The sequence below is a fragment of the Palaemon carinicauda genome, chromosome 45 (assembly GCF_036898095.1).
Source record: "Palaemon carinicauda isolate YSFRI2023 chromosome 45, ASM3689809v2, whole genome shotgun sequence".
Classification (NCBI taxonomy): Eukaryota; Metazoa; Arthropoda; class Malacostraca; order Decapoda; family Palaemonidae; genus Palaemon; species Palaemon carinicauda.
In genome coordinates, this window is record NC_090769.1 from 18,187,258 (window position 1) to 18,205,822 (window position 18,565).

At 35.3% G+C, this 18,565-nt stretch overlaps 1 protein-coding gene across 1 annotated transcript in view; it reads right to left on the minus strand.

Moving 5' to 3' along the window:
- Positions 1-18,565, minus strand: part of LOC137634814 (tetratricopeptide repeat protein 21B-like) — a 100,968-nt gene that overhangs the window by 37,345 nt on the left and 45,058 nt on the right. Inside the window, exons 11-17 of the mRNA XM_068367364.1 lie at positions 17,735-17,924; positions 17,195-17,304; positions 16,726-16,846; positions 11,471-11,613; positions 9,870-10,063; positions 7,523-7,613; positions 3,953-4,098 (exon numbers count right to left, since the gene is read on the minus strand). Of these exons, the coding sequence (XP_068223465.1) occupies positions 3,953-4,098; positions 7,523-7,613; positions 9,870-10,063; positions 11,471-11,613; positions 16,726-16,846; positions 17,195-17,304; positions 17,735-17,924 (995 nt within the window). The remainder of the gene's footprint in view (positions 1-3,952; positions 4,099-7,522; positions 7,614-9,869; positions 10,064-11,470; positions 11,614-16,725; positions 16,847-17,194; positions 17,305-17,734; positions 17,925-18,565) is intronic.

The following is an 18,565-nucleotide window of genomic DNA, read 5'->3' on the forward strand; positions in this document are numbered from 1 at the left end:
CTGTTAACCTTCTAACTATCCGGGCATGAATATGTAGTATGTGTTAGACTAGGGCCCTACCAAAAAACTTGTAGGCTTGTATTGCAACAGACATCTTGGACAAGATGCTTCTTGCCCTGTGATGGAGCGAATCAACCTGAACCCTACTTGTAAACAAGAGATGGAGAAGGACTAGAATTCAGTGTTTTGCCAAGCTAAATCTCGGATCTAGGATAGGAACTCCAGATCAAAAGAGAGGAAGATCTCCCTCCATTCAAGAATGACTTTTGAAAAATGAAATGTCATGCTGTATGTCTATTTCCGCTGCTGAGACAAAAGCTCATGAGTAGTCTTGGGATCAGGTCCTATCTGATGCTCATTCTGGGACTGACGCAGTGTCCCCTTGAAAGACCAAAGGATTTAGCGACATCCCAAAAGGGGCATAAGTTCCTAGAGAAGGAAGACCATTCAGAGCTACTCCTGGGTCTAGGCTGATCATCCGAAGTGGGAAGGGTTTGAGCTCTTCAGTCTGAGAACTGGCTAAAGCTATGTGATAGCCATCTACCACAGAGACTGAGAGGAGCTCCCTCAATGAAGGAAGATGAGAACCACAATCTATAGCAAAAAGGCTACAATTGGAGAAGAATCTCTTCAAAAATGCTACTAACAGATGGGTAGATTCACTGGTGTCTCAAAGAGGGGCATCACGAAATCCATAAACTACCTAACATACGGCACTTGGGAACCGATTCAACTAAGATTGATGTCGTCAACAAACTGCTGAGCAATCGGTAAAACAGGTAAAGCTATAACCCTAATAAGAAAAGCAGGATGAAATAAGTCCAAGGGCTCCAACAGGGAAAATAGCCCAGTGAGGAAAGGAAATAAGGAAAGGATTAAACTACAAGAGAAGTAATGAAAAATTAATATAAAATATTTTAAGAACTGCAAAAACATTAAAATAGATCTTTCATATACAAACTATAAAAAGAGACTTAATGTCGGCATGTTCAACATAAAACATTCTCTGTAATTTTTTACTTTTGAAGTTCCACCAATTCGACTACCTGATTAGGAAGATCATTCCACAACTTGGTCCCAGCAAGAATAAAACTTCCAGAATACTCTGTAGTATTGAGACTTATGATGGAGAAGGCATAACTATTAGAATTGACTGCATACCTAGTACAGTATTATGAACAGGATAGCACTGTTCGGGCAGATCTGAATGCAAAGGTTGGTCTGAATTAGGAAAAATCTTATGCAATATGCATAACGAAGAAATGAACGACAGTACTGCCAGAGATAAGGAATAAGAAATTCAATAGACTGTAAGTTCCTGTCCAGCAAATTATAATGAGATTCAGCAGCTGAAGACCAAATAGGAAAACAATAATTGAAACATGGCAAAATTAAAGAATATATTGATCACCGAAAATCTTGTAAGACTTACTCAATAAACCAATTTTTGTCCAATAGAAGAAGAGACAGAGCGAACGTGTTTCTCATGAGTAAATGGGCTATCAAGAAACACACCTACATACAGAATTGAAAAAACATTATCAATGCCGAGATCCCAATGTTGAGGAGCCACTGTCTTCGATCTACTTACAATTACACTTTGAGTTTTGTTAGTATTCAACTTTGTGCCCCATAATTTGCACCATGCACTAATTAGAGCTAGATCTTTTATTAAGGGATTCAGCAACCCCAAACCTATATATTCAAGAGATGGAATTGATGCAAAGAGATTAGCATCATCTGCATATGCAAAGATGATCTGTTATTTATATACGGAAAGGAAAGAAAAATATATCTCTAGTGTGTTTGATGTGTAGTAGCATTGTACGTTCATACATACAATACTATTCTGTTCTTTGTGTTTTTTAATTTAAAAATGTACTTATTTATATAAAATTAATTGTAAATAAATAATCCTCACATTAAAAAGAAAAAATATGTTAAAATCTGTTATTCATTTACCGAAATGAAAGAATATATCGCTAATATTTTTATCTGTTTAGTAGCATTGTACGTACATACATAATCTACATATGTATACACAATACAGTACTGTACTGTTCAATAGGTTTTTTAACTTCAAAATATACTTATCGACATAAAATAGGAGAGCAGGATCTTACGGCGGTAACTAGCATCAAGGTAGGGAGATAACCGATGGGAGGGGACGATAGTGGGGAGTTTACAGTTTTTCGGCGCGCAAATTTTAAAATTTTTCTATGCCGCAAGACAAATCTCGTTTCGTATCATGAAGGGTTATTCGTAAAATGAGGCAAAAAAATTTTATATCTCCTCATATTATGAATCTTTCGTATACAGAAACTTTTGTATCGAGAGGTATCACCGTACTGCACTATTTCTTCCAAAAGGAGAGAAACAGTAGAAGATAAGTGCTCGTGACTTATCGATCTGTCTTCCTGAACTTTGATAACATCTAATACTTGCTCTTCTAAAAGTTGCATTGAAGACTAACAAAAATAAGTGAGGAAGGAGGCAGAACTTGAAGTTTGTCTTCTATAGAGTTGCAGGCCAATGATGACACTCTCATGGAGAAAGAGACCACAACAGTACAACCAGGTGATAGGTACCTTTCCAGAACCAGAGGGCACTGAAGGAAAGAAAAAAGGTGGCAGCAGCAGAACTTTTCCTCTGATGGAGCACCAGTAACATCTATGGAAAACCAACTTCATTAAGTTCATATTGTCACAAATATTCAATAAAATGGATTAGCCGTAATAAATAGCATAAACCATTAGGAAGGAGGTCACAAGCCACCTCGAGCCTGGGAAAGTGTTTGTAAACAACTGGCGCTATGTATGTTGAATGTAAACTGTTGCTATTCTTTTACTCCCGTCTTCAAACCATGAGGGAGGTCAGATAAGCATGGGGGATTCAATGTGGGGAACCTAGATCGCAAGAGATGTCACATAGTAACAGCTACCACTTATCTCCAGGTGGGAACACTTTATCCCCATGGAGGCAGGTGCCTCAAAAACCCACCCTTGAAAGCAGGGTGAGGAGAGTTGGGTGCAACCCATGGTTGCATGCCCTCATCACCACTGGGCTCCCATTACACCCGAGCGCCACTACGATTCTAGTATTCCTTTGCCTAATGTCTGTAATGAATGATTAATATGCATGCCTCCTCCCTTTTGCTTGACTAGGTTGAACTCAAGATTGTAATGTTCAGTTAATAAGTAAGAGTTGAGACTTAAGACAAAATGATCTTTTACTGATGGAACATGATGATTACCAGTAAATTGCTCTGTGTATATCTTGTGTGTCCTGACAGTATTTAAAACTATTCATTTGTTATCTACAACTAAGAATAAAGTATGAGCCTCAAAGAAACTTGAAATTAAACAAGAGGTTCATAGATCAAGTAATTATGTGGTTCAAGAAATGTATTTCAAGAAAGTCCATACTCATTTATGTCGACTAACTTAGAAAATAAAGCCGCTTTACGATGTAACAGATGTCTGCTTACCACACTTCTAATTACCAATTGTGCAAGCCACATTGTCGTTGTTTTATGGCCAAACACACACAAGGGATAGAAAAGCAACAGACTTGCCATCCAACAGGAACAAGTACCTGTATGTTAGATAACAGCTGATAGCACATAAAACTGTCTCATAATAACAGGTATCAGGAAACACTGCTTCTTCCATTAACATTCCTCAAACACAATTATCTACTACCAAATTTATTCTAAATGAAAGAAAAAGCAAAAGATTAAAACAGGCAGATTAAGAGGCAGCAGAGCAGTTCTGTGGCAGAAGTAAAAGTGAAGATTGCTGTACCTGATGAGTGGGCAGGACCTACTCTCCACCCACCAGAAACTATAGCTACCTCTTTAAAAGTTTGAACACCTGTTCCAGCTTCACTAAAGTCAAGTTGCAATTAAAAGGTGATAATTTGCATTTGTGTAGGAACAAATAAGGATCCATACCTCAGTTGATTGCTCCCTCCTGATTTGATAGCTTCCTTATAATAATTAATTGCCTTTCCATACTGATGTGTTTTCACCAAAGCTTGCCCCATACGACAGGCCAAAACAGAATCTCTGGGATTGCGCTGCAACGATTGTTCATATACCTGTGGTAAACAAAATAGAAAACAAAACATTCATGAAATATTGCAAAATACAACAATGGGATATGCATTTCAATACCTTAACTTAATTTCCTTTACACAAAAACATATTTACCCTCTGACAACAGAAAGAAAAGTAGACTATTTCAAACCAGCACAAGCTTTTGTTACCGTACCAACAGTGGATGGATATAATTTACTCCATAAAGGGAAGAGGCCCATGCCTATTTCATAATAACAATTTGTCTCTAATCAAAACAGAAGACCTGAGCAGAAGGTCTTACTAAGAGATCAGTTGTATCTAAAAGTTATCTTTAATGATGGACATTTGCTCTTCTCAAAGGATGGAATGTCAAAAGTTGAAACTAAGTCACAAAGAGGCAGTGAGAGCTGCAATAATTATGAAACCTTAATTATTTAACATATGCAAACAAGGTCTTTTCTTATAACGTACAGAATTGAGTACAGTATATCTAAATTTTACTAGTCCCCAATGAACACCTTTCTAGATTATAGACGCAGTCGCTTCTGACTGCACATTGTAACTATAGTAAATTAAAGAGGCATTTTTTATTTCACTCTCTAAGCTAGGTCATAATGACGTTTACATCTAAATCTAAATAAATTCCTGTTGTCTTTCTTTCCAAAAGATTTAGGCTTCTAGTAAAGTAATGAAAAAATCTAGCGGACTAATGGCAATAACAATGGCATAGACAAGCAATACCACCTTTGTCTTTCAATCTCTGTGTTGTTCTTGACTTGACAAGAAGGCCCCTTACTCTAAATTGTTTAGGTACAGTAGTAGGTTGGCCAAGACACCAGCCATCCATTGAGATACTACCAATAGAGAGTTATTGGGTCCTCTGACTGGCTAGATAATACTACATTAGATCCCTCTCATATTACGGCTCATTTTTCTTTTGCCTACACATATTGTACACCAAATAGTCTGACCTATTCTTTACACATTATCTTTTTTTAATTTTGTTACTATTCTTAAAACATTTAATCTTAATTGTTCATTATTTCTCATATAGTTTATTTCCTTATTTCCTTTCCTGACTGGGCTATTTTTCCTTGCTGGAGCCTTTTGGCTTATAGCATCCTTCTTTTCCAACTAGGGTTGCAGCTTGGCTAATGATAATAACAATAATAATAATAATAATAATAATAATAATAATAATAATAAACCTGGCAACACTATGCTAACCAAAAAATTGTTCAGAGGCTACTTTACCCTTGGTAAGGGTAAAAGAGAATCTTTAGCTATGGTAACCAGCTCTTCTAGGAAAAGCTTAGTCTTGTGGTTCTAGAGCACCAGTCAGTAAGGGCTATGATGGTGCACAGTCTAACAGATTCAAGATCCTCTCTTTAGGTCTCAAATTCTTTATTTACTTCCGATCCTTCTGAAGTGAAACTGATGCCTTCCTGCAATCCAAGTTGCTCTTTTAAACCACTACACCGTTAAGATGAAGACCATGTTGGTAGCCTGGATTCTAGTATTCCTCCACTTGCAAGAGCAAGTCCTCATAAACAATCTCTTATTTCACTTGTGAAGTGGTGGCATATCATATGATTCTCTTAGAATAATATGTATCAGTTTTAAATAAATCTATTAGTTACAAAAAACACTGATCAGTTGCAAGCTTAGCCAGTAGCACATCCAGGGTTTTTACTAAAATTCCATCAAGAACATTGCTGAAGCTTAGCAAGATGTGAAACAAACGAACATGAATGGTGTCTTGAAGGAGCTTTAAAGAGGGGAATAACTAGACTTCTTAAATAAAGTTAAAAAATCTACCGATGCCAAGGTTTTACGGAGATTATCATTAATGAAATTTGGCTGTCTTAAAGGTGGAGGTGTGTCATCATCGTTGTCCTCCCTACTATAATCAACTAGCCTAGTCTTACCTAGTTTTTCCCCTGAACTAGCAGCAATTTTCTTTGTGCTTTGAACTGTTAACTTGATTGGCAACCATTGAAACCTACTTTTCCCATGAGAGGTACCATGAGCGAAATGCACTCTTCACAACAGTTATTTAAATCACTGTATTACCCCCGACACAATACACACAGGAAATGTGGATCATGATCTAGAAACAATACCGTAAGCACTCCACACCATAGTTTCTAATACAACAAGGGAAACATATCAATGCGTAGTGATAAGCAAACAATTTGGAGATGTTATCAAAAACGACACAACTGAGAAACAAAAAAGATAAAGACATTGGTGCTCCAGTTACTACATACTGCTACAATGTTCCTTCCTTTCCTAATGACAAGCCTTTATTGAAGAAAAATAAAATAGGAAAATCTTTATATTACTAAAAATTTTATCTTTAAAAGAGCTGAAGAAGAAGCAATATGAACATTAGAGGAGGTTCCTAGAAAAAAGGGTAAATTTTTAGCTTTTTAGGGTAATGTCACTATTGAGTTGGCTTCGAAAGATAAAGCAATATGAATATCAGGTGAATATAGAAATAACAAATTTCTTTATCAAAACTGAATTTTTAGCTTATTTTCAATTTTTCTTTAAAAGTTGCAGATTAAGCATTAACCAAATTCTCCTTGAAACTATTCATGAATAGACTGTTTGATTCAACAAAGTAATAAAGGCAATGGTAATTCATTTAGGATAAATTACATGCTCATACCTGTATTACACACCTTCAATTAATAAGAATCAAAAAGTTGTTATAAATAGCATATATTTTTCTTTACATATACAGTATGTATTCACAATATTTTCTGTGTACCATACTGTGCATATAACACTGTATAGAACTATTGTATTATTTTCTTTCTGAATATATGCATTCACCACCGTGATTTTGAAAATATAATTTAGTTTACTTTTATGTTTTGAACCAATTTTGCCATTATTGTGCAATGGAGAGCCCATTAGGTCGTGTATGACGGCAGAATGTGGATTTAATTTTTTTGCCTTTTTTGGTTAACGATAAGTGATATAAAAATAGAACTGACATAGGTTGAACCCACATGAAGAGGCGTACTGAAGTATTCTACTAATATCTGATAGTTTTCCTCAAATACTCCATTAATACATACATACATATACCAAAGGCACTTCCCCCAATTTTGGGGGGTAGCCGACATCAACAAGAAACAAAACAAAAGAGGGACCTCTACTCTCTACGTTCCTCCAGCCTAACAAGGGACTCAGCCGAGTTCAGCTGGTACTGCTAGGGTGCCACAGCCCAACCTCCCACATTTCCACCACAGATGAAGCTTCATACTGCTGAGTCCCCTACTGCTGCTACCTCCGCGGTCATCTAAGGCACCGGAGGAAGCAGCAGGGCCTACCGGAACTGCGTCACAATCGCTCGCCATTCACTCCATTAATATTGTTTTAAAATTATACAGATAATAATAAACAAGTTAGGACAGCAATATTTTACTTTACCTCAATGGCACGATCTGGCTCTTGTATTGACATGTACGCATCTCCAAGAAGTAAGTAGCTCTGAGGAGTAGGGTTCTTCTCAACAACCTCTCTGGAAATACACAAAATATATATCTAGGAAGTAGAATCTCGCATCAACAGACACGGTTATAACCGATTTCAGATATAGTGTAAACGACTAAATCCAGATAACCAGAGTAGTTCTTGGGTAGCAAAGGAAGTACATAGTTAAAATATTTATATTTATTTTCTGTATATTCATTAATATTAAGGTAATAAAAATATTTTCACCTAATTCATTATTGGCATTGCTTCATTATAAATAGACTATTTGAGGAATAATGAAATTAACTTTATTCTATGCAAGCCCATATGCAAATATTTAAACACACTCAGCTGATTTCAAGCTGCTGCCCTACAGGCTATGCACACATAGAAATAAATAGTATTCTTAATACAGTATATGTAAAGATCATGTTTGTTTACAAATATCTTACTTACTCTATTAGAAATTCAAAATATAGGATATAAAGCCATTTATATACATGATGTTTTTCTTACAACATACAAAAGGGAAATCCTTGCTTTGTTCATGTTTCATTGCCAAACACAATAAAAGAATAAATAAATTAATGTATTTACACATCCAATTAACGACTAGCAAACTTTGGTAGTCTATTACAGATTGGTATTTGTGCAATATTTATTATACAATGTTTAGAATAAGTTTGGTAATTACATATGCGATCCCAGCTGAAAAAAATTGTAAACATTGTCTGCTTTAAAAATGTAAGCATTCCTCTGTTGAGTTTTTCATCAGCTGACTCAAGCTACTGCTATCGCAGATATGGGCACATATAAATAAAAGGTTCACGCGCCTTTGCTTTATACACGACACCCAAAAGGTGCTCGCGCGAGGGTTGTAACCTCAGCATTCCATGCTTTTATCTTTCTCTGGTATAATTGGAAGGTTTTATCAGAAAGGATATATAAGAAGGACTCTTTTCACCGGGCGCCACAGGTCTCTCCCCAGAAATAGATTTTTCCTTCGTCAAAATCCCTTTTTTAATATAATTTCCAGTTATTTATACAATTCACTAAAAGCTACTAGTACTGTATTATTATTAATCACTTGGACGTATTAATGCATTCGTTTATTAGTTCGTTCGTTCGTTGTGATTGGCAATGAAACATTAAACAAAATGATTTCCATTTTGGGCATCATAAGAAAAACATATCATCTTATTTCTCTTCCTCTTGCTTTTTTAAGTTTTTATAGTTTATATATGAAACATCTATTTTTATGTTACTGTTCTTAAAATATTTTATAATGTTCATTACTTCTCTTTTAGTTTATTTATTTCCTTGTTTCCTTTCCTCACTGAGCTATTTTCCCTGTTGGACCCCTTGGACTTATAGCATCCTGCTTTTCCAACTAGGGTTGTAGCTTAGCAAGTAATAATAACAATAGAATTGGCTTTATGTCATTTATTTTTAATTTCTACAGAAAAAGTAAAATAAAATTTGTAATATATTTACATAATTAAAACCTGGTATCTACACAAATGATTTTGTAATTTTGCAATCATCTTATACTAGAGATATGAAATAGACTAATTAAAATTTGCCTTAATAATATTTGACCCCATCTAATCTAAAGACCATCTTATATGCAGATACATACAATAATTATATTTATTTACTTATTTATTTACAAATATAGTATTCTTGTATACATTTTTTTTACAATTCTATTTGATTTTAATAGTTGGAAAAGAAGTAGTAGTAGTTCCCAGATTACTCGCTAATGATTTTAGCCATGCTTGAAGGAATCTCTGTTTCTTTAAGTGTTATTTAATTTGCATCCCTTAATTATGTCATCCAAGGGTGAAAAACAAGTGTTAATCTAACATGTTCGTTTTAATATTACCCACAGAGGTTGGGAATATGTAGAAAGCCTGTAGCCTAGACAATTTGGTATGATTTTACTTGATTCTATGCTTCAGGAAACATATTTTCAATATAACGCAGTATGATAACAGGCAGCCATTCACCTTATTAGTCCATTATTGCAAAGTTCAACTGTATATGAACGACCATAGAAAGAAAGAAAGAGAGAAACTCTTTGAAGCTAACTAAAATTATCCTATTGATCATTTATCCTTATTCTATGTGGAATATACACACTGCAAAATTATTCTCTTTAAGTACTCGGAAGTAGCCATTTAACAAAGTAATATCTCTTTGAAAATAAAATCAAAATAAAATCTTTCAATGTTGACATTACTAGTGATCATTATCATCAGATTTTCTATATCAAAGGAAATTTTTGCTAACTGGAACTTACTTGTAACAAGAAGCAAACATACGTTTATCCTTCAAGTGGTTGAGGTAAATAGATGCCATTTTATCTCGTGCCTCCAAATAATACTGCTGTCCAGGACCAATATTGCGCAGCATAGATAATGCATGCTCTACATCCCCACGCTGTAATGCCAAGTCAGCACTAGCAATATTCAACCTGATTTCTTCTCCAGTTCCCTGTGTAAAACAAAATAAAAACAATTTTAATGATAATTTTTTTTTTCTATGCTCACCTGATGTTCATATTGCTTCTTCGCAACATCTACCAATGAAACTTATAAAAAAAAATTCCCTTTTTCTTTCCTTTTAATAGACACATGTCTCAAGTACAATAATGAGACACTCTAGTGGTTATTAGCAAGAAGCCAAGGACCAGGTCCTTTGTAATTCCCATTTCCAAGGGAAACTATTCCCTACTCTCTTAAGATAACATGTCAGTGGGGGAGGAGGGTGGACATGTATATGAACAACATCAGGTGAGCATAGAAATAAATGTTATGATCAAAATAATAATTCTTAGAGCAAGGAGTTAACTACTGCAATGTAACTGTTTAATGGCTACTTACATCTTGGTAAGGGTAGAAGTGACTCTTTAGTCATGGTAAGCAGCTCTTCTAGAGGGACACTCCAAAATCAAACCATTATTTTCTAGTCTTGAGTACTGCCATAGCCTCTGTACCATGGTCTTCCACAGTCTTGGATTAGAGTTCTCTTGCTTGAGGGTACACTTGGGAAATCTGTTCTATCTTATTTCTCTTTCTCTTGTTTTTTTAAGCTTTTATAGTCTATATATGAAAGATCTAATCTAACGTTGTTACTGATCTAATATTTTTCATTTTGATTTTCTATTACTTCTCTTGTAGTTTATTTACTTATTTTCTTTCCTCACTGGGCTATTTTTTCCCTGTTGGAGCCCTTGGGCTAATAGCATCTTGCTTTTCAAACTAGGATTATAGCTTAGCTAATAATGACAATGACAATGACAATGACATTATTATAATAATAATAATAATAATAATAATAATAATAATGATAATAATAATAATAATAATAATAATAATAATAATAATAATACCCTAGGTCTGTCAGCAACTAGGTCGAGGAGATCCATGATCACTCTTGCTCAGGCTAGATAGAAGCAATGATAGTCATCTGGAATTTTGACATGGTCAAGAACTTTTAACAAAACCTGGAAGACCAAATCATACGATGGGAAAGTGTATATTGCCAGACTGACGGATATTCCACAGGAAGCCTAGTAGAGAGCAATTTTGCTAAATGATCGACTTACAGCATGGCCTACACCTGGAATATTACCCTGCAGAAACAGCAATGAATTTCCCCAATAAATAATGGAAAAATTATAGATTGATGGCAAAAATTGGAAATTCGACAAAATGAAATTAAAATGTTTAACAGCTATGCAGATTTACAAAATATGAGACAGGTGACAAAAGTATACCTACAGGTTATGGAATGCATTATGTCATTAGACTACCCACCTTTTTCAGTCTGTTACACAAAAAAAAGAAATTTAAAGATATTCCAAATTCAAAATGGGGTAGTAACAAAAACATATCTTACCTGAAATTCAGTCATTGCCTGTGTCATAATATTAGAAGCTTCCTCAGGTTGATTGTTCAACCTGTAAGCATCACAGAGTTCAAGAAATACCGACACTCGATCTGGCAAGGTCATTTCGGCTTTGTTACGGGTACCTTTTGTTGCTGTAAAGATGAACAAAAACATATAAAAAAAGCTTTAATTAAATTTTTAAGCAAGTGACATAAAAGTTAAAACTATTATTATCAAGCCAACAAATACACACTAAATATTGTCTATTAAACCTTTTACCCCCGGGGTTTTTGGAAATTTCCAACCCTTAACCCCCAGGGGTTTTTTTTTTCCCAGCACATTTTGCAGTATATTTTCTTTAAATTGCTCTAACAGCCTTAATTTTTGTCATAGAGAGGTCAGATTGGTCTCATTCTCTTGGAAAATGCCTGAATTTTCTCAAAAAATTATCAAAAAATATGAAAAACAAATTTTTATAGCATATTTTTGCAAGGACGTACCGGTACGTCCATGGGGGTAAAGGGATGGCTTTTGTGAAACGTACCAGTACGTCCTTTGGGGGTAAAAGGGTTAAGACAAGTTTATAAATACTAGATTAATTTTTTCAATAAAAATTATTACATTACTTGAGACATATGCATCTACACAAGCTTTCAGACACTTGGCAAAAGACAATTTGTGTCAAGTCTCTACTAACTTTTGGTAGGAAAATGAGCCACTGTTTGCAACGTTTGGATCACCTATGAGAAAGAGGGGTATGGAAAGGAGCATTTTACGCCAAGTAGTGACTGCATTGAAACAAGTATTTTTGTTTTAGAATATCAGGTATATATTCGGGTATCATGCATCCCTTGAAATTTCCTCCACTAAACATGATTTCATCATATATTGCATGCATCATGCAAGTTTCCTTTTTGATACGAAATCACAATAGAATAAAACCTCCTTCTCTCCATCTCTTTATCATATCTTCTAGTTCAATAACTTTTAATAAGTTAAAGAGAATATTAAAAGTATCATTAGTAACATTATAATCATTGTGTAAATGCATACAGCTATAATAACAACCAAACAAAAAACACCAGTTTTTTTATGAGCAATCAAATTAGATAGCAGCTGTTTTGCTTGTATTTCAACCATCGTACAATAGTAAACAATTGCTGCAATTGTTACAAAGTTAAATAGCATAAGACACATATTTTTACACTATACCCTTTAATGCTATGGTGAGAGTATCCTCCAGGAAATATATTGCCAAACATAAACAAAAAGATGTAGCTGAAGTTGAAAAAACAATTCATAGTTGCTAAGCTGTTTGGAATCGGGGAAAGCAGTATCTAAAACTGGAGAAAATTAGAAGAAAAATTGGTGGGAACTTATGAATGTGCAAATTACATAATTAAATGTAAATGGCAAATTTTAGAAGATAACAAGGCAAAGTCTCTGAAATCTGAGAAAATAGTTTTGTTATAAAACAATACCATATAAGATTCATGAAATTCCAGAAATAGGCTTTATAATTGAGCACCGCCAACCTCAAAATTATAAATTATCATGCATTGGCAAATGAATGAAACTCTGGTAAATCTCATTATGCAATTAAACTCGACAGTAAATAAAATATGAGACGTATTTTAAGTAAAACTATTTAACTTAGTATGATAAATAAAAAATGATTGTTCAAGTGATAATAGTTTCTTTAGGAAAATAAGGAGGTCAACTTATAAAAATAAATGCAAACATTGGAAAAGACAACAATTCACTATGTTTTTATCTCTTAATGCAATACAAATATGTGAATGTTATATGCATTATTATTGGATACAGTTAAGTGAAACTCAATTTTTATCAAAATTTTATTTATTTAAAATATAACTGTAATATTTTACCAAGTAAATGGAAACACAGTTTGGACAATGACTTAGCTTGGTCCAAGTGTACATATAATTCTAAAACTTGTGTATGATGCGATCCCCTTGAAATTAGCTTCAATTTTAGGCTTCAAAACTCTCACGATATGCTAGTATATACAGTATTTATTTCATAACAAACCCATTATATTAGCCTAATTTATTTCACGTGGGATGGCTTCCTTAACTAAGGAACCATAGGAGAGATGTAACTTAATGATAGAAACACGACCTGGTAGAGCTAAAGGAACACCTGAAAAAAAGGTGTAATACCCAAAAATTATGAGTCCTAATAGGGAGTCAAGTAGTTGACTGAAATCTTCTCAACAAGGTAATTAGACAGCTTAAAACTAAGATATCAATTATACAGAGCAGTTTGGAGTGTACTAAAAGCAAGTACTGTACCATGTAACCTCTGTCCACAGTGACTTTTGTCAGCGTCCTACAGAAATTTAGCAGAGTGCCATTCTATAGACATCTAATCTAGTGTTCACAAGTTTCAGTGCTTACAATTGGCCCTCGGTATTCACAGCTTCTATTTTCACAGCTTCAGTTATTTGCGGTTCAGAGATCTATAATATTTAAGGGATTTTGACGAAGGAAAAATCTATTTCTGGGAAGAGACCTGTGACGCCCGGTGAAAGAAGTCCTTCTTTACACTTTTCTAATATAAATCTTCCAAATATACTAGAGAAAGATAAAAGCATGGAATGCAGAGGTTACTACCCTCGCGCGAGCACCTTGTGGGTGTCGTGTATACAACAGGGGCGTGTGAAAACCACTATTCACAGGCTGTCTTCCATTTAGATAATTCCTCCATCAAAGGGAAGGGCCGTAACAGGCCCTAGAGAACACAGTTGGACCAAGCCCCCGACACCTACCACGCGCGCCCTCTAGGTCATCCTTCTGTTTTGGACTTGCCTGCATAGTCGTATTTTTTTATGTTCGGTGTTTTTTTCAAGTGTTTGTCGTTAATTCATCTTGACTGAAGCTTTATGAGTATTAACGATTATGACTGCTGTATGCAGCCCAACGATTTCACTTATTTTCACCCAGCCATCACTCCGTTTTCCTCCCTGCACAGCCGCAGTAATGAAAAATAAACGTGTACATGATAACTTTACAGCTAATACAAATAAACTTCAGTGATTCTAATAATGTAAATGATTAAAAGAGGTTCCCACATACAGTCAGGCCCCACTCTTCGTGAGGGTTAGGTAACAGAGACAGGTGTGAAAAGCATGAATTCACATATCTTTGGTGCCTTAGGGTGGGATAACTCCTAACCTAACCTAACAACTCTCTGCCAATTGCCCATGCTCGGATATTTAACACACTAAGTAGTGCCTAATATTGTTTTTGCTTGGTTTCTATCAGTGTATAAATAGTGTAATTAAATCAGTAAGTGTACAGGACGTGTGAACACGTGTATACTACATACTGGACACAGTAAGGCTATAGTATAGTACGTAACACTACGGTACGTATAAGTTACGCTGACCGAAACTATAATTTTAGCAAGTAGTCATCATAGCAATATTGTAACGTATAACACTCGCTGATGCTGTAGTGTATATTACTGTACTGTAATATAATTACAGTAATATCACTACAGTACAGCTTAACTGTACTGTGTTAACACACGAGTAGATTGGACCAGGGTATTTTCCTACGACCTATCTCCTGCAGCAGCTTGGTCAGTATCGTTATGCGTTCCTCTAGGAGGAGGCATTCGTTCATAACAGGCTATCAAAACTGCGGGAGACAGGTTGTACCAGCATCTGTAAGGGAAAATTCCCTACCTCATCATCAGAGAATGGGAAGGGCTCTGGACTACCTGGTCAACCAATACCCCGTAAGATGTCAACAAAACCCTGGGATTGTGCCTATTGTCTTCCCCCCCCCCCTCCCCCCCTCCCAAGGGTTAGCAAGTTCCATTGAGTGGAACAAGCGACCTTGACCTTCAAGCGCAAAGTCAGTTCTCCTCAGTTCCTCCCGAGGGGTCTAGAGATTGCATAGGAAGTAACATCTCAAGTTGATGCCAAGACGTGCAACCAACTATGAAGGTGGAGGGAGAATTGCTCCAACTGCCACAAATGCAATGGGAGTTGGCCGAGTAAGTATGTTACAAATCGGTAAACCAAAGTAGCCAGTACTCCTTAGAGGAAGATGTTATTATAGGGCATCTCCTTAGTGATAGCTTTCGGACAAGAGACTAGTCAGTAACGACCGATCGCACACAACTACTTCCGAAAGGTAAGCTTGAGACGTATCTTCAATCTATTGTTGGACAGGTAACGTATGCATAAGTCCATCTGCGGACCCGTAACAGACCAGGGAGGTGGATGAACATATGGGCGTAGTCCGAATTATTAGTAGTGTCCAGAACTCGGTTGGAGAACGTTGATAAACATTCGTAACTGACACCTCCTCCCTCCTATGAATGATTAACACTTTTGTATTTCTTCGTCTCCGATCGTCAAAACTGGAATAATAAGTTTAAAATTTTCCTTTTCCAGAAACAGATTCACTTATGTGAAGTTCTGGTGTCAGTATTTTTTAAAACTAAGACCTTTGATGGGAACTTAGTAAGGAACTACCTGGGATGAAGGAAGACCGCACATCCAGCATGTCTGTTTACGAGAAGACCGCATATCCAGCATGTCTGGCCACGGGAAGGAAGAAGAGTAATGCATAACCTGTTTTCCCATAAGGAATATACAGTAGCCATCAACATTAATGATTTATTAGAACGGAGTTCTAATTGTAAGATGGTCTATAGTCCTCGTCGGCAGAAACATCGCTTGCCCCATGTGCACATGTCCGTCTCAGGCATCTCATGTGTAACCTCTCTGCCTCCAGGTAAACGTTTGACAACGATTCTGAGCCCGCTTGCAGGAATAATGTATGTGCGACAAAGCGCAACTTTATTGACCAAGTAATTTGATTGTCGACTACCTATAGTATTTTTTAAGATGTGAGGGCATGCGCCCACAAAAACAACAAATACACCCAGGACTACAGTATTGGCAATAACTGAAACCCTTACCCTTTATTAGTCAGTTATAGGAAAGTTCAACTGTACTGAAGTTCAACTGTACACAATGATTCAAAGTGATATGTAATATAAGGCTATATTGCTCATGTGACAAATGATTAGAAAATTTGGGACACAATTATGAGCTGTTACAGTTTAGATGAACTAAAAACTCATTTATACAACAGAGGTTGCACTTATGAATGGAAAATTTTTTAATAATAGCTTCCTACAGGTATTTTATGGTTGAACAAAAGCAATAATAGATAATCTTATATAAAATTCAACAATTTCAAACTAGAAACTTGAATACTTACTAGTTGGTCTTGTATTGACCAGGCTAAGACAGGACTTTAAAGTTTTGATGGCTTCAGCATACTGTCCCTCTTTTTTTAAAACTCTTGCACGTACAAGATGATAGGTAGGCTGCTCTCGGACCTTTGGGAAATTAGCACCAAAGAATGATCAACTTGAACACATGTATAAAAAATTTATATTTCTTGGTGTAGTATTTGAGGACCTTTTATGTGTTTTGTAGCATTTACCAATTTCTATGTACGGTAATTATATGAAAAAAAACTAAAACTACTGTAATCTTCTAACATAGTAAGAAGTAGTTTTTTCTTAAAATCACAAAAGAATATCTCCAAAAGGAATAAACATGAAAATTGGGAATAATTTACATTCTACATAAGAGCTTAAAAACATTAAATCCCCATACAATAGGCTAGAATGATAAACAAATGTTTACACCAATAAGATTAAAAGAACTGTAACACTACTTACTTCAAAATTGTAAGACAGGCCTACTTCCAAAGACTGTTGTGCTTGCTTATAATTTCCTTGAAAGAGTTGAATTTGTGCCATCAATAAATGGGCTTCAGCACTAGTGGAATCTGAAAACAAAAGCCAGAAGGGTAGCATTAGTCAGCAGAAAGAAGATGAAGAACATGATTTGATACTCAAACTCTTTTGCATTGTTGTGATTACTGTATAAGTACTATATTAAGTAGAGAATAAATTGTTTTAAACTTGAATACTCGGCCACATTCACCACCAACTGGAGGGAAAAAGTTTAGCTTTTGCTCACTTTCACTTTAGTTCTTAGTGTTGATTGCATACAAAGAACGTTTATGCTCCAAATATCCTTAAAGACAATCAAACAAAACCATCACAAAAGTTCTCGAAACAAGTAGATTATTATTTGTTATTGTACAGTATTTCTAGTGAAAGAGGACAACCATTTGTAAAAGTGAATATAACAGGCAAATCAATTCTAACAAGCAAAACGTACTCAAGTTTAAAAGTTAAATACAACACACTTACCAATATTATCTAAGACATTTTGCAAAGATGATGCTGCAGTTTTGACATCACCAGTTATATACTTAATACGAGCTGAGAGTATCAGAGCTGCCAGTAGAGCAGGGCAAGCTCTTGTGATAGCTTCCAAAACCAATAAAATTCGGTTCATTATTGGGGGCATGTTACTTCCTGCTGCACCAGTGGAGCTAGGCTGAGATAAAAAAATAATATAACAAAGATGAAATAAAAAAATTCCTGTAAAATAATACAGCCCGAAGTGTAAAAGCACCAGCCTTATTGAAATTAAATCTAAGTTGAATTGCTCACACCTTTGTCAGAGAAAGGAAAGTAAATGGCAAAAATAATCATTGAACAGCTCTCAAATACAATCAAAATTAATCTAGCATATTAGTTATAGGCTAATGAACCTTGCTTGCTTGGTACTAACATGAGCTAAAAGATCTTAGACATATCCATTTTTCGCTGATATACAGTAATATCTCACCATAAAAACTCCCCTGTATCTGGTTTTGTCTTTCACCAAAGCTTTCAGTGAAAGACAAAGCCTTTGCAAACACTGCTTAAAATTTGAGTGTTATTATAGTTGTTCTTTAGCAATACTTAAAAAATAGTGGTTATGACCATCATTCTTTTAATGAAAGTTTTACTTAATGCCCTAAATTGTTTGATTACAACTAGGCTATTTCGAATATTCACGAATTCCTGATGAAGACGAAGTAACTGCTCTGAGAAAAATTCAAAACCATCAGCTATCATGACTATAAAGTACTTAGGTTGAAGGTACCTAATAAGTATACCAGTGATATTTATTATTTTTAATCACTTATATTG